The sequence below is a fragment of the Clinocottus analis genome, unplaced genomic scaffold (genome assembly GCF_023055335.1).
Source record: "Clinocottus analis isolate CAN_PGR_092001 unplaced genomic scaffold, fCliAna1.0.p SCAF_17, whole genome shotgun sequence".
Classification (NCBI taxonomy): Eukaryota; Metazoa; Chordata; class Actinopteri; order Perciformes; family Cottidae; genus Clinocottus; species Clinocottus analis.
Window position 1 is genome coordinate 16458315 of NW_027175898.1, and position 16171 is coordinate 16474485.

The 16171-nt window shown below is 41.3% G+C and overlaps 4 protein-coding genes across 5 annotated transcripts in view; 3 read left to right on the forward strand and 1 right to left on the reverse strand.

Annotated features, from left to right (window-relative positions):
- LOC137787438 (immunoglobulin kappa light chain-like) overlaps positions 1 to 16171 on the reverse strand; it is a 26467-nt gene continuing 10296 nt past the window's right edge. The window contains exons 3-5 of the mRNA XM_068579866.1: positions 11883 to 11897; positions 1324 to 1357; positions 1 to 404 (exon numbers count right to left, since the gene is read on the reverse strand). Coding sequence (XP_068435967.1) covers positions 91 to 404; positions 1324 to 1357; positions 11883 to 11897 — 363 coding nt within the window. The 3' untranslated portion in view covers positions 1 to 90. The remainder of the gene's footprint in view (positions 405 to 1323; positions 1358 to 11882; positions 11898 to 16171) is intronic.
- Positions 1967 to 16171, forward strand: part of LOC137787437 (immunoglobulin lambda-1 light chain-like) — a 26228-nt gene continuing 12023 nt past the window's right edge. Inside the window, exons 1-2 of the mRNA XM_068579865.1 lie at positions 1967 to 2024; positions 2106 to 2408. Of these exons, the coding sequence (XP_068435966.1) occupies positions 1967 to 2024; positions 2106 to 2408 (361 nt within the window). The remainder of the gene's footprint in view (positions 2025 to 2105; positions 2409 to 16171) is intronic.
- Positions 3771 to 6677, forward strand: tspan37 (tetraspanin 37). Its single transcript, XM_068579864.1, has 7 exons — positions 3771 to 3833; positions 4761 to 4952; positions 5032 to 5106; positions 5182 to 5280; positions 5936 to 6088; positions 6199 to 6282; positions 6433 to 6677. Exons 1-7 carry the CDS (start codon positions 3771 to 3773, stop codon positions 6508 to 6510), a joined length of 744 nt encoding a protein of 247 aa, XP_068435965.1. The 3' UTR covers positions 6511 to 6677.
- Positions 7371 to 15966, forward strand: elavl1a (ELAV like RNA binding protein 1a). Of its 2 annotated transcripts, XM_068579857.1 has the most exons (7): positions 7371 to 7515; positions 8992 to 9051; positions 10568 to 10763; positions 11205 to 11308; positions 11876 to 12038; positions 12140 to 12365; positions 13088 to 15966. In XM_068579857.1, the coding sequence occupies exons 2-7, from the start codon at positions 9016 to 9018 to the stop codon at positions 13410 to 13412; spliced, it is 1050 nt and encodes a 349-aa protein (XP_068435958.1). In that variant the 5' UTR covers positions 7371 to 7515; positions 8992 to 9015; the 3' UTR covers positions 13413 to 15966. The 2 variants fall into 2 exon arrangements, with proteins under 2 accessions (XP_068435958.1, XP_068435959.1); XM_068579858.1 differs by lacking the exons at positions 7371 to 7515; positions 8992 to 9051; positions 11205 to 11308 and having other exon boundaries at positions 10626 to 10763.

A 16171-nucleotide genomic window follows, 5' to 3' on the forward strand; every position in this document is an offset into this window, starting at 1 on the left:
TGAAAACAATTCTATAATTGAGTTTACATTGAATAATCAGCAGAAGCTGAGCAGGATGAAGCAGCAGCAGGTCTGCAGCTTCGTCCTCTCTCAGGAGCAGCGCGCCGGGTCCAGGGTTTGAGTGACAGGGCTCTGTCCGCTCAGCGCGGCCTCGCAGCTCACTGAGCCCGCCCTCCCCCACTCGTCCGCGGGGATCCTCAGGGTGCTGCTCCAGCTGTAGCGGCCGTCGCTCCCCAGGACCTCCGAGCTGCTTGACCCCTCAGAGGAGGAGCCGCGCACCTTCCAGCCCAGACTCCAGGTGGAGGGGAAGCCCCCGCTGGCCACGCACAGCAGCGTGGCCGTGCCCTGCTGCAGCTCCTCTGTGGAGGGCGGGAGGACGGTCAGCGTGGGCCGCAGCACCCCCACTGCAGGACACCAGACGAGAGGGGGGGATTAGTGATGAAGCGACACGAAATGTGCATTAACTCCTCTTATTTGATCACATAAAACACAATAACACGTGTTCCCACTCCGACCACCAGCCACGTGACGCAGCTCAGGCGGTTGATCCATAACGATTGTTCTTGTGAGTTTGGGTGACAGGAGATGACTCGTGGTTTCTCTGGTTGAACTGGACAGTTTAATCACGCGTGTAAATGCAGCTAAAACCTTCATTTTCTGTTTCTTATAACGATTGAAGCGTGAACACAAAGGAAAGCAGCGTTTACTGATTAAAATCATATCTGTGTTGCGCAACATCACAAGTCAGATCAACAAGTTATTTGATATTTTCAAGCTACTTGACAAATAAAATGTGTGTTTTGAGAATTTAAAGTCTCACTTGAACAAATGTCGGCACGCAGATGTTTTCATTAAGAAAAATGAATATAACATAGGAAACATATTCATCGTTTTACCTCTCTAAAAACATGCAAGACTGAATCTTTATGGATTTCTGTCAAGTTTCTGTGAGATCAGCTTAATAAAATAAAACAATATACTCAATATAACAAACACTGATCTTGATCGGAGTCTTATACAATGTTTGATTCAAGTTGTATTTTCTATACGTTATAAAATAAAACGCTCTGGTACAATATGTCAACAAAAAAAACGTTTTTCTGCACATATGTTCCAACAACATTATGTATAATATATATAATACTAAAATAATATTAATCTCTGCACAATTTATCTAAACTGTGATATTGGACAAGCATAATAGTTTGAAAATAAAATATCCAAAACATATAAATTATCCAACTTAACCGTGTTTTATTGCATTCTGAATCAAAGTAGGCAAAATATTCCACGTCGTATAAATGATAAATCTGTTATACTCACAGTCAACGATGAGTTTGGTTCCTCCACCAAACGTGTACCACAGTGATACAAACCCATGAAGAGGCCGTACAAAAACCTGCTGCTCTGTGAACGCTCTGCTTTCTATACCTACACACAACAATGTGCACTTTATTCAATCCCACAAGTTGATGGGAATGAAACGGATTGAAGTTATCATGTCAATGAAAATAATTTCATTTCTCTCTGCTTTTATAAACAATTACAGTCTCATTGTAACAAAGTGCATTTTCACAGTTTCACGTCAGTTGACCTACGGTTACATGAACATTATTCTTTCTAATGATGACGATGAACAAACTCATATTAGCAATCGTTTAAACATGTTCTTCCTCCAGTAAATCAGTAAATGATACCAACCACATGAACACAAACGTCTCCTTTAATCCTCGTCTGCTCTCCTGTTATAAATATCTTCTTTTGTTCCGATGAGATCACAGATTCAAACAAGTATTCCTCCTGGGGTTCAGTCCCTGTTGCTTTCGGTCTGCTGAGAGACATCATTTCCATACGAGGAGGCTTTTGCATGTTCAGCTGATCCTCCAGAGGACCCAGAAGCTTTATAGTCCCGTGAGTTCACCCTGCAGGACTCACACCTGTCGGTCCACGCAGACCCGCGAGCACCATGACTCTGACCCGCGCGCTCTTCTGGACGCTGGCCTGCTGCTGCTGCTGCTTCACAGGTTCATCCACTCAGCAGCGTGTTGATGCCTCTGCTCTCCTGTATTTCTGATGATAACACATTACTTGTTGTGTGTGTGCAGGATGCAGCGGTCAGACTGTGACTCAGCCTCCAGCGGTGACGTCTGCTCCAGGATCCACCGCCACCCTCACCTGTAAGACCAGTACACCTGTTGCATCGTGCACTATTGGGCCGTGTATGTTCTGGTACCAACAGAAAGCTGGACAGCCTCCGAAGCTCCTCATCAGACATGTGAGCGTCAGACATTCAGGAACAGCAGATCGGTTTAGTGGCAGCGGAAGCAGCTCTGACTTCAGTCTGACCATCAGTGGAGTTCAGCCTGAAGACGCAGCGGTTTATTACTGTAAGAGCATTCATGTAAAAAATGGTGCTAACGTGTTCACACAGTGATTTGGAGTCGTACAAAAATCTCCTCAGTCAGACTGCAGAGCTGCTGAAGAAGAAGAAGAGCCTCTGACACACAGCAGTGAACACACAGCTGCAGTCACCTCACCCTTCAGCCTCCATGACACCAATTTAAAGTGCATTAAAACACCGTCTTAAACTTTTAAAAGACATTTTAAAACCCAATTCATTACCAGCGATAGTAATGTAGAGATGAACCGCAGGACATGTTCATGCACTTAAACTTCTCCTCACTACATTTTATTGTGAAATATTGTTGTTTTCACATTTTTGTTGTGTTTAATCAACAGCTCTTGGCTTGTTACTGACATATAAAACTTGTTACTGTCATAATTATGAGAAAATAAAGTCGAAATTATGAGATAAAAAGTCATAATTATGAGAAAATAAAGTCGAAATTATGAGATAAAAAGTCTAAATTCTGCGATATAAATTCATTATTATGAGACAAAAAGTCATTATGAGATATTAAAGTCATTATTATGAGATAATAAGTCATTGTGAGATATTAAAGTCATTATTATGAGATAATAAGTGTGCATGTGCTGCTTGTCTTCACATGTCTCTTCATCCCCTCGCTGGTCTAACCAGAAACTATTTTTATCTCATAATTTTGACTTTATTATCTCATAATTATAGGATAATTATTAATAATTATAATTATTTTTCATCATATAATAATTACTTCTTTTTTTGGCGGTGGAAATTGGCTTCACTGTTTATTTATATTACGTGTTTTTTATTGTGTCTCTTGTGTGCACTTCACTTGTCTGCTGCTGTAATGCTGCAAAGGTGCAACTCTAATAACGAAAGATCTCATTTTATGTTTATGTAAAAGCAACTTAACGAGCCTCTTTTAACGCGCTATGGTGCAACAACTCCACCAGATGGCAGTGTTGACGGGCTGCAGGTGATTGTTGCGCATCACACACTCATGTCAGGTCTCGTGCGTGTGTGCGTGTGTGCGTGTGTGCGTGTGTGTGTGTGTGTGTGTGTGTGTTTATAGTCTACTCTTCGTCTCCAGAGTCACGTGGTGCTAAACTCGCCACAGTGCGGGTGTCACTTCTTCCCATTCAATGAATTTGGAGAGAAAAAAATGTTGCGTTGCCACTTCAAAACCTCGGGCGATGTTTCCGCGTTCTTTGGAGGGAAGTTGCTCTTTAGACTTCGCGGAAGGAAACTTGTTATTGTCAATACGCACGCTCCTTATAAACCTCCACGCACTTCACGCAGATCGAGTTTTCCCGTGACATTAAAGGCCTTTATGGTGACGTCATTGCGCCATCCGCATCCGAAGGTCGCGCGCTCCTGAGGTCTGAAGATGAGCAACTGGAGGAGAAACACGTTGAAGACTGTCCCGCAGATTGCGTTTCAACTTCTGTGGGTGAGACTTCATGTTGTGTTTGTATTCTGACACCAACAATGTACGTTATGGTTCATACGTTAACTTTGAGTTATGTTGAGACAGAAGTGTGTGTGTGTGTGTGTGTGTGTGTGTGTGTGTGTGTGTGTGTGTGTATGTGTGTGTGTGTGTGTGTGTGTGTGTGTGTGTGTGTGTGTGTGTGTGTGTGTGTGTGTGTGTGTGTGTGTGCGTGTCTGTAATGTAGTGTATAGGATATGGGCTTTAAATGAGTCTCACGTCAGATGTCACGTGACATCAGAGTTGGTTTAAACTACAGCAAATGAAAGATGATAATAATAATATTATGTTTGATTTTTTTGTGATCACATTTATATTGATTTTCTAGATATTCCGGTAAAGAAAAGAAGTGTACAATATATGTACATAAAACATACATACATGATCATATGAATAAGAAATACAAAGTACATAGAGATATACCTGCACATGTATACAAACATACACAAACAAATTTTCATCTTCTTTTTTTAATAATTTCTATAACATTTCTTCTCTGCTGTGCATTAGCTCAGTTATAGTGTACTCGTGTAACAGTGTACTAGTGTAACAGTGCATTAGTTAAGTATTAGTTAAGTGGTGATTATGACTTTTGGCTGAAGCATGTGACATAAAACCACCACCGGGCGAGCACATAGCTTCATGGCAGCAACAGGAACTCTCACCTGCTGAATTCACTCTGATCCTCATGTTCTCATCATGAGAGCAACACGAGCTCGACAGCACGAGTTCCCCAGACCTGCAAGTATGATGTGCCATCAAAACAAACACATTTACCCCCCTAAAAAGGATGCAGTGGCGTCAAAGGGGACAAGACGGCGTCGTTGAGAGATCACGTCATGTCCTCTTGAAGTACTCTGTCTTATAAATGGTTTTCAACCCCCTGTGCAGGTGCTGGGGCTGCTGGTGGGCCTGAGTGGATTCTACCTGCTGAAGAGCTGCAGACAGAGCGGCGTGTTCTTCTCTCACGGCTTCATGGCGCTCCCGGCGGTCCTCGCTCTCGCCAGCGCCGCGTCCATGTTGGCCGTCGGGTTGCTCGGCTCCTGGCGGAGCTTCAGGGAGTCCAGCTGCCTGCAGGGACTGGTGCGCTCTGCGGGAATGTGTGTGTGTGTGTGTGTGTCGGCGTTTGGACTGAACGTAATCAAGTGTCTTCTTCTCCCAGTCTGTTTATCTGCTGGTTGTGGTCTTCTGTCTGGAAAGCACGGCTTCGGCGTTGGCTCATTTCTACTCGACAAAGGTAGGAAAGTTACACAAACCAATCACGAATTTCTTGAATAATTGCGCGTTTACAGTTTGTTCTTTTTTTGTTCAGCTGGACTCTGAGATAGCGCCCCTCAGTGGAGTCTTCCAGAGCTACACAGGCCACAGCCAAGACCCCGCCGCTCGAGCTGTGGACGTCACACAAGAACAGGTGCTCCCATTTTAAGACCCAGCATGCCCCATTCAGACAATCTTTTGGCATAATGTAAGTAATTTTTCCATTTTTGAACAGAAAAACACATTTTTTTCTGACTGAAACTCCCTCCTAACAGACCAAGACTTTGTTTTATTGTGATTTTTGTTGCAGATCCAGATTCTTTAGGTCCTAATCTTTCCAAAAAGGTGTCTTATTGACGCTCCAGTAGGCATTTTTGGGGAATCTGGCTCATATCATGCTGGATGTTCATAGTTACAATCAAAATACCTTTTAAAAGTGTTTTTGTGCAGATATACATTTTTTTCCCCAAGACTTTGCTGAACAAATACATACAATAAACACAAGTATTGGAATTAATTTGGGGTTCCTACGATGACTCAAACACAGGGAAAAGGAGGTTTGGAGACAACATTGGTTTCCAATTTTTTACAGGTTAAGTCTCACGGCGAAATGTGTACAAATTGTTTTGCAAGTTTACTGTAAAAAGTCTGTGAACTGGCACATAGTAAAATACATTTTTTTTTCAATAAAACAAATGTTTGTGCAGGTATTTGTCGTGTCAGACAGGTGACCGAAACTGTGCCACTACATATAACTGATGATTTATTTTCTGAATTGATGATTAAAGTCATCTCTCCATCCCCGTTAGCTGCGGTGTTGTGGCGTGCGTGACTACAGGGACTGGCTGGAAACCTCGTGGTTCAACCGGTCAGGAGGCCTCCAGGTCCCTCAAAGCTGCTGCAACTTTATGTTCCCGTCCTGCAACGGGACGGTGGAGCAACCGGAGCAGCTTTACCCGCAGGTAGAGACACGCGCATCCGGATATGAAGTCTACGCTCATGAACGTAAGGAGAAGCTCCAGCGTGATGTCTGATTGGATCCCTTCTGCTTGGGGGCGTGTCTCTCTTTCAGGGCTGCAGGGTGAAGCTGGAGAGGAGCTTCCAGTTTGTGCTGAGCTTCATCTTCTGGAGCTCGCCGCTGGTTTTTCTGGTGGAGGTACGAACGACCGCGTGACATTTTTTGTGTGTTGCATTTCACCACAAATCACAATTGTGATTACATTTTGATTGTGTGTGTGTGTGTGTCTGTGTGTCATTGTTTGAATTGGCTGTTGACTTTTAGACTTTCTTTCCTCTCTTCATGCAGATCATTTTGCTTCTGGCAGTAAAACAGCTGATGAAGGACCGACCACGTCGGGAGTATCGAGTGCTGGACAAAAGCTGAAGACACTGTGACCGATGGGACAGCGTCGTGCTTTGCAAAGATACTACGAGTACAGCGTGTCGTATTGTCTCATGGAAATGTGCATTAACGTATTGTTGGGATGGCTGTCAGAAGAATTAGCTGCACACTTCTCACCTGCTGGATAACACAGGTTTTTCTGCACAAAAATAACAGGAATATATATATATATTATATACCACAAAACTCAATGATGTAGTGTTTATAAGTATATACAGTGGGTAAAGGGAGAGGTAATGCGGTTGTTGGTATTTATGAAACCAAAAAGATTACAATGGTTTACAGAAAGACGTTTATGGCTTTAAATACAATGTTACACCTTTCAGTTTGTGTATTTATCACACAAAGTATAGCATGATCCTGCTAAGTGGAAATAAAAAGGGCAATTAATTATGTGTAATGGTTTTTGGGATACAGGCCCTTTTGTGCCTTTTTGTATTTTTACACTTTATTAAATAAATCCTGATATGTGATGTAATGGTTTATGTCTGTATGCGCAGCACAGTTACAATGTTACATTGTTTATTGATGGTAAGTGTGTTAATATTATATACAGAGTACTTATTTTTACTGTCTCTCTGAAATTGACACGCAAGTGAACAAAACTTGATTTCCTTCCACTTTGCTGTTTACTTAACATTCACGATTGTAATACTTGTACCTTGTAGGATGGGTTTAATGCAGAGACCATGTTTCATGTATGCATGCAAAATATATATAATCACAATAATAGTATATAAGATATGTAATATAAACGTAAGTTTTTGTTGGTTTACTGCATGTTGATGGACGTTGGACACGCTGCCGATTATGAATAGAGGGCGTGGCTGGACGCGAGTGGGCGTGGCCCGATCTTTGTCACGCGGCTCCTTCTTCCTCGATTTCTTTACTACGCGAGTCTGACTTGGAGGAAAGTGAACGTCGCCCAGAAAGGAAACTAAAAACGGGAGACGGGAGCAGAAACAACAGCTAATCCCCCAAAAGCTGGTAAATGCTTTAACATATTACCGAATGGTTCCCGAAGCTTTTTTCCTATCTGTGTGCTTCAATATGTCGACGTGCAGGGGGTGGCTGCCATGCTTCACTCTCGCGCGCGCGGCCCGTTGGTTAGCTCGTGGTAGCCCCCGTGGCCTGTTAGCAGGCCGCTGGGGGTTTAGGCGCGGGGACGTCGAAGTATTCATCCGCCGTTCTCCCAAAAATAGGACCACGATGCTTTTACGTCGGCTAACGGTCGGCGAAACATGGTCAACGTAATGTATCTCTGAAGCCACATAAACTGTGCGTGTTCACCTGGATGCTATGAGCTGCCAACTGGTGGTATTGAGCCCTTGTTTATTTAATTTATTTTGAGGGGGGCCATTTTACACTCCTCTTTTTAAGAGGAGGGAGGCGAGCTAGCTAGCTGGCTAGCTTGCGCGCTAGTGACGCCAAACGGGCCTGCACGCTTCCTTTTTAGTGCAAATGACGGATACTAGAAGACAAAAATGACCCACGTGTTTCTAAAGCGGCGTTTCCTGGCTGCAGAAGACGTCGCGTAGCTCATTCCTGGAGTCATTATTTGCGGCGTTGCCCGTTTTCAGCACCGTTACTTTGGTAAAAGCAGACATGTTTTTTTTCTTCCGTCAGATTCAGCTGCTGTCTGCGGCAACATTTTAAGGTTGCTCATCCAGAGAAAGCAGGCCAGGGCGTAAGGCCCCCTGGAAGAGGTTTTTTGACTGTACTTTGTTGTTGTTCACTCAAATAATTAGGTCCTAATTTTAACCTGACCCTCGTGCTCCATCCACGATGACACACCTCTTTCCACTGGGTATTTAACATTATGATGGTACTTGAGGCTAGTTTTCCACTAGGGGGACTGGTGCTCTTTACTTTTTTTAAAATTTTTTTTTACAATAGTTGTTTATGTACATTTTTATTTTAAATTTGACCATCACATGAGACTTAAACATCTAGCTAATCTGGCAGTTACCAACATATATGGCATGTAACTAAATCACAACTTGATGTATTGTCAAGAATAAACTTGTTTTGTTCAGTTAATAAACACAATCTGGGGTTTCTGTTGTATATTTTTATTGTTTGAAGTGTATCCTTTGATATAGCCAACATATTTAATTGAATTATACAGGGAATTATGTAAGCACGCTATGATAAACAGAGCTATACCAATAGATCACTAAAATAGAAATCAGTATTAATCTGAGTCATTCAGCTACACCTAACGTAACATTAGATACACGACTCACTGGAAGATACCTTTTTTAACCTCAATAAGTGTCCTAAAATTTCCTCCTCGTGTTTTTCTCTCTCCAAAAACTTTTACATCTTTTCTGGCATTGTTGTCTTTTCCTGAAAACGTGTGTTTGCCACTTGCCTGAGTCAAAAGCATGTGCTCTTAATGCTATGATCTTCAGATGTTTTTCCTCTGTCATACTGACGAGAGTTGTTTGATTTTGTTTTCAGCCTCCGAAGCAGTGAAGTGTCTTCATGGCAGTTCGTCGAGGACACATTAAGTACTTGAAAGTGAGTGTGACATCTCGGCTTCTTGATCAACTGAATGTTGTCAGATGTTTTAGGCGTCACGATGGTTGAAATTTAGTTTAGTTTTACAGTAGCAAGACATTTAGTTGCAGGAAATGTACTTTTCTCTTGTTATACAAAGTCAAAGGATGTCATGTCTGCAAACAGTGATCTGTTGTTATTTTCCTGGAACTGAGGATTTTATTTTTTGAAATGAGGAAGCACTGAGATAAATCAACATCATTCACACATGACATCTCCCACCAGCTTTGCCCATGTTCACCGGTTTAATACAGGACTCTCATTCATCCTCTAAGGCAGAGTATCTTACCCACCAGAATACACAATCACAGCCCTTCTCTGGCATGAATGGACCTCTGTCAGGTCGCCTTCTCGACTGTTTCCCTGTCAGCCACACAGCAATTACGTCCACCACGACTTTTCACAAGTATTTTGTATTCCTCCTCCATTCTTGTTTTGGACACCTGACATTAACTAAATCAATTTTAGACGTTTTAGACCAGTGAAAAGGCGAGACTTCTGACTGACTGAAGTTACAAGTTACTTGCAAATGTAAAACATGTATGTGTCCTTTTTTCTATTGCGTTAAATTCCATTGAGTAAATTTTAAGCTGGTTTAGTGGATGCTACGACATTGAGACCAGTCACATGTTTTATGTAATATAATTAGTTACCACGATGTGGCTTTTAAAGCTTTCTCTTTTGTATTGAAAACTGTTACGGTTACGCTGCGTGGACACTCTGATCCCTTTTGGAAGCTTTGCATTTAAAGAGCCGTGACGGTGGATATTAGCCAAAATGACACAGAGGCTTAAATAAATGTAAACTGCTGTGAAATTGAAATTCTTAAAACGACACGGAGTCATCCATTTGGGACAATATTGTTTGAGTTGGATGTAATGAATGAATGAATAAATGGGAAGGAGAATGTTTTGGGAAGTACTAATCCTGGAGTAGGGACTTTTTTCTCGCACAGGAAGGTCATGGAAAACCTGGAAAAGTCATGTAGTTTTAAAATGGTTATTTTTTAGGGAAAATCCTTGGGGGGGAAATGCCCAAAGTTATGTAAATCTGTTATATTCATGTGTTCATTCACGGCGAGTTTGAAATTATGAATATACTTTAAAAGAAACAGGCTCAAAATATCAGCAGCATACATAAAGGCATCTATATAAATGTTTATTCTTTTAATCAAACTATTGTCTCTTATTCATTTGTGTCATTTAAGGTTTACTGTATGCTTTGAATCCTCATTGTTAGTTTAAAGACTACATTTGATCACTTTTTAATGTTTACACACACATTTCACACAATGTTTGCTCATGAACATTTGGTTTAAAGTCATGGAAACCCGCTGGTCAGCATGTGTATGAACCCTGTATAGATTAAAATGGCTTGCACATGGACCCCCAACAATTGGTCGATTTTCTGTCAATCATTAGATCGTCGCATTGTTTTGGCTCTGTGCGCTCATCCTGCTTTGTGTTTTCCGGCCAAGGAGGCCGACTTGCAGGAGGTGTATGACATGTCGAACGGTTACGAAGACCTCATGGGAGGGGACGAGGGGAAGGACTCCAAGACCAACCTGATCGTGAACTACCTGCCGCAGAGCATGACGCAGGACGAGCTGCGCAGCCTCTTCAGCAGCATCGGGGAGGTGGAGTCCGCCAAGCTCATCCGAGACAAAGTCGCAGGTATGCAACTCCACGAAGCGATAAGACCCGCAACGCCCAAGATGGACACTTAAAAAAACACAAGTTTGTTTTAAATGGCAAAAGGATTAGCTTCATGACTTAAACAAATAGTTTGGCCTTTCTCTAATTTTAATGCAAGGACCTGAAGGCAAATGTTCTGGCTCCTCTTCCTGGGTGATTTTTATATTTTTTTAATAATGTAAGTTTTATTTAAAAGATATTTCCTGTTTGAGTTGGGTGGTAGTTTGCTCAGTCGTTCCACCGCTATACACTTGTTTTATTTATTCCAGTCTTATTTGTTTGTTTTTTGTGTAGAATAGCATGCAATGTTGAGATTTTGTTTTGTTTTTAAAATACTTATTTGTTTGCAGATTTTTTTTTAACTATACAACGTTTTTTTGTTTTGTTTTTATTTTATTGTTTTCCTTTTTTTTTCTCTAGGCCACAGTTTAGGGTACGGATTTGTTAACTATCTTAACCCTAGTGATGCAGACAGAGCTATCAGTACACTGAATGGACTAAGGCTACAGTCCAAAACTATCAAGGTAACGTGCAATAAGGTGTTCTACTCTCAAACCAACGATGTCATGTCATATAACTCTCCTGTGGCTCTTGTGCTGTCCGCTAACTAGCTAGTACATGTCGGCCCGAGGAAGTGACGCTGCTTCTACAGCTCATTCACTGCCCTATCTGACATGTCTGAGTTTCACTATAATTTGACTTATTTTATTTGTCAAATTCAGCGTGTTTCATGTATTTAATTCCTAAAAAAAAGCACTTTTTTTTTGGGCAGTTTGATTTCTGTTTCTCATTGCTGTAATTTATTTATTTTATGCTTTTCATTTATGCATAAACCAAAGGTTTAATACCTTATAGCAATTTTTTAGATAATTTTATTTTTTGTTTTAATAAATTAGCCAAACTTTTTAATTAGTTGTAACTTTTTTTAAATACACATATTTGCCGATGTTAATACAATTTTGAAAAAATGCTATAATGTCAACAGTTGAATAGATTTTAGTACTTTTTAGTGTTTTTTTTTGTGGTTACTTTATTTTCTACATGTGCATCAGTGGAGTTTTAATCGGGCAATTGTTGCTTCCTGTTGCTAGGTTTCATACGCACGGCCCAGCTCTGATACAATAAAGGATGCCAACCTGTACATCAGCGGCCTGCCGAAGGCCATGTCCCAGAAGGACGTGGAGGACATGTTTTCACACTACGGACACATCATTAACTCCCGTGTACTTGTGGACCAGGCCACGGGAACAACAGGTACAGAAAGAGCTTCTTAACTTTACGACAAAAAACACAGTCGAGTGGTCGCGCTGCTTGTGTCGGGCCGGGCGGTGACTCGCTGTTGTCTCTTCGTGCAGGCGCGTCCCGCGGCGTGGCTTTCATCCGTTACGACAAGCGGGCCGAGGCGGAGGAGGCCGTCAAAAACCTCAACGGACAAAAACCACCCGGCGCTGCCGAGCCCATCACGGTGAAATTCGCCGCCAACCCGAACCAGGCGAAGAACACGCAGCTCATCTCTCAGCTCTACCACAACCAGTCCAGGCGCTTCGGGGGGCCCGTCCACCACCAGGCACAGCGGTTCAGGTGAGCCGATTTCATTGTGTTTGCCCATTGTGCTGTGTGTTTTTGTTGTTTTGCTACATTTTGACTCGTGATAGCTCAGCACACATAGTCAGTATATTTTAAAAAGATGTAGAAAATGATCTTTTTTGAGGATTTGTCTCGGCGGGTGGTGCATACAGTAGACAAACAACAACAATCAACACAGTCAGGGTTCTTCCGGTGATGGAAAACCTGGAAAAGCCATGGAATTTAAATAAAATGGTTATTTTCAGGCCTAAAAAAAGTCCTTAGAATAAAAGAAAAATCCCACAAGTGATGAAAGTCCTCATCAAATGTGTTATATTCATGTGTTCATGGCGTTCACTTACGCTGAGTTAAATAATTATTATGCTTTTAAAAGAAAGAGCGACTTTGGAAACAGGTCATCGAAATATAGAGAAAGATATAGAGAGTTTTACTTGCATACCACAGAAATAAAGTCAAGCTAAAATTACATGTTGATAAATCATACAAGTCACCTTTTTTTTTTTTTTAAGTATAAATACATTTTCAGAGAGAAAACATAATACTTTTTGACTGTTCTGACAAAAATAGACATTTAAAGATGTCAACTGGGCTTTGGGAAGTTGTGTTCTTTACAAACCAAACGATCAAGAAAAGAATCAAAGGCCAGTGATTTCTTCATTATGAGGTTCACTTCAGTTTTAATTGATTAATCCACAAGTAAACGATCTCTGTTGCAGGTTCTCCCCGATGGGCGTGGATCACATGAGCAGCGTGAGCAACGTCAGCGTTCCCGGCAACTCCACCTCCGGCTGGTGCATCTTCGTCTACAACCTGGGCCAGGACGCCGACGAGAGCATCCTGTGGCAGATGTTCGGCCCCTTCGGCGCCGTCACCAACGTCAAGGTGATCCGCGACTTCAACACCAACAAGTGCAAGGGCTTCGGCTTCGTTACCATGACTAACTACGAGGAGGCGGCCATGGCCATCGCCAGCCTGAACGGCTACCGGCTCGGAGACAAGATGCTGCAAGTGTCCTTTAAGACCAGCAAGGGCCACAAGTAAAGAGGGAGAGAGAGAGGGAGGGAGAGCCGGACAATCGGGTGGAGGAGAGGTGGAGATGACCTGCGCCGGGCTTTTATAGCAGAGCAGAAGTATGCGTTTAAAAAAATAATGATCTAGCACATGTGTTTTGGGTTTTTAGTGTGTTCAGAGTTAAACGACATGTTCACTCTTCTGCACCTTTGTACTTGTCTGAAAGAGTGTTTAGGCTGATGTTTTTTGTTCGTTTTCTCTTCATCTTTATACTCATGCTTGGGGCTTGAGGACACTTTAGTTTTTAATTTTTAGTGAGGGGATGGAGAGGGTAAAATTCCACGATACACCCCGCCCCCTCACCACCAGGATAACTTTTTGACAAAAGAAAAGAAGCTGAAATACTGTCCGTAAGTGTTGCATGTATAACGGAGGGGGCGAGAACAGTGAGGGGCTCCCGAATGGTTCTGTGCGGCACACCAGAAACATTCGGCGCTTGAGAAACCTCACAAAAAAGGCGAGGACCAATATTTTGGTTTTGTTTTTGGGGGGGAAAGAAGTACTCTATCCTGGATCCTCCTCATAAGTAGAAATAGACACATTAAATTATCACCCAGTGGATATACAGACCTAAAAGTATCACCCACCGTCTCCAGTCCATTTAAGAGTAAAGCACTTTTAACCAGCCTTGCTTTCGGTTACTATGAATATCAGTCTTTTTTCTTTTATGTTAATTTTTGACTTTTGCTCACCTACCAGGTTAACAATTTTAAGCATGACAAGCTTTGGAGGTGTTTGTCTTTATTATCCCCGTGTAAAGTGTCTTTTTTTTGTTATTGAAATATAAGTTGTGTTTCAGGAGAGTCCTTTTCAAATATGAATGAACCCCAGTCAGTGAGTAGGGACTTGAAATGGACCAAAGGCAGGGAGAGATTTGATCCTGTTACCGCAGATTTAAGGTAAATTGTTGCCTGTTTTTTAAGAGGTACGAAGTTTATATCTGATGCTGACTGCGAGCGACGTCAACTTAACCTCAGTATGTCTTTCTGTTTAGTTTTTTTCTTTTATTTTGAGTTAATTTGTTTTCTTGTGTGTTTTTTTAAAAACACTTTCTGAGGCTACAGATTTCCAATCGATACAATGTTGGTTACAAACTTGCTTTAACGAGTTCTCATCTCAAGTTTGCAGACTAATCGACGGCCTTTTCAGTTTTGATTTTGCTTTCTTTTTTTGTTTTTGGTTGTTTCACTTTGAGCATAAACCATTAAATTTTATTTCTTTTCGCCTAAAAGTTTTGTTTGGTTTATTTCTTTTGTTTTATTTCTTTTTTTTTGTTTTAGATTTTGGTTTGGAGAGTTTTGTTCTATTTCATTTCTAGTAGCAAATCTGCAGTGTTTGATAGGTCACGTTTAAAAAAAAAAAAGAAAAAAGAAAAGAAGAAAACGGGCTAAACTGAGGACCAAATGCGTGTTTGAGATTATTCAACCTGTACACGGACACTTGAAGGAACTGATTGTCACGACGACATTTCACGAAGCAACATTTCTAAGAATGACAGAAACCTTTGAACCACTGAAGCGTGATGTAATTATCCGGTCGAAACCTTTTTAGTCGTCTTTTTCAGCGGTTGGCACCCGGCTCGGTAAACCTGTTTTGATACCCGGCTGTTTGGGGGAAGAGCAGTTTATACTCCGGATTTAATTAGATTTGTCGGCTTGAGTCTAGTTTGTCGGGTTTGTCGCTGCTTAATATCTCAATATGACAACACTTGGAGGCTTTTAGACCCAAACCCATTGATCTGATCGGACTTTTAAAACCAGTGAGGCTTTCTTTACATCCTCAGCAAAACACTTTTTATGATTCATTAAAAAATAAATATCGGCATATCACGGCTCATCTTTTCTCAAATGTGATCGACGGGTTAAACCTGAACACAAGTTTAACAGAAACAAACCACTTGCTGATGGCTAAAATATTTTTAAAAAATTGGCCACATTTCTCATTTTTAAAATATTCTCCCCCCCAAAAAAATCCCGTGCAATAATTCCCCATACGCTTCTTTAACGGCCTCTTTAATTTGTTCCCCCCCTAAAAAGGTTTATTCCCATTCCAGTGTTCAGATTTATTTTGGTCTCATAAGTGCTTTTTGATTTAGTAATTCTATGTTCTTTTTGTGTCTCTACTCTTGACTTTGTGCAATATTTTAACGCTTGCTTAAAGCGAGTAATAGTTTGTTTTTTCAGTCTTAGACTATCATTTTTCTTTCTTTTATAATTTCTATTTTCTACTGACGATTTATGTTACTGCTTAGTTTTTTCAGCAGTATAGTTGAAGTTGCATGAAAGATGCAAGTGTTTTAGGGGTAGTCAGATTTAACTGCATTCTGCCTTAATTTATAAGAGGGGATGGTGTATTTTACATCAGAGGAGGCGTAAATATTTATTTGACAATGTATGCGCTCATACTTTGTTACTTTATTGGAGTGTTTTTAATGGTTAATTTTGTTTTTGAAGGACACTCATTTGAAGTCCACTAAATGTCTTTAACATTGGATCATTTCAATAAAACATGTTGGCTTTTCAGACTTGAAAGAATTAAATGTCTCTTTAAGAAGATTATTGTGAATTTGCTGTATTTCATTGACAAATGCCACATGGAAGGAAATGTGTGTGAACGCTGTAACTTTGATTTCTTCACACCAGCGCATCCTGTGACGTCATTGGCCTTCAGGTCACATGACACAGACCCAGTCGTTACCATCTGCGACCACACGGGGGCGCCGTGACGCG

Coding starts and splice junctions, on each gene's coding strand:
- elavl1a (XM_068579857.1), top strand. CDS start 9,016: ATGGCAGTTCGTCGAGGACACATTAAGTACTTGAAA. Junction 10,764..11,204: donor CATCCGAGACAAAGTCGCAG/GTATGCAACTCC, acceptor TTTTTTCTCTAG/GCCACAGTTTAGGGTACGGA. Junction 11,309..11,875: donor TACAGTCCAAAACTATCAAG/GTAACGTGCAAT, acceptor TCCTGTTGCTAG/GTTTCATACGCACGGCCCAG.
- tspan37 (XM_068579864.1), top strand. CDS start 3,771: ATGAGCAACTGGAGGAGAAACACGTTGAAGACTGTCCCGCAGATTGCG. Junction 3,834..4,760: donor TTGCGTTTCAACTTCTGTGG/GTGAGACTTCAT, acceptor CCCCCTGTGCAG/GTGCTGGGGCTGCTGGTGGG. Junction 6,089..6,198: donor CGGAGCAGCTTTACCCGCAG/GTAGAGACACGC, acceptor TCTCTCTTTCAG/GGCTGCAGGGTGAAGCTGGA.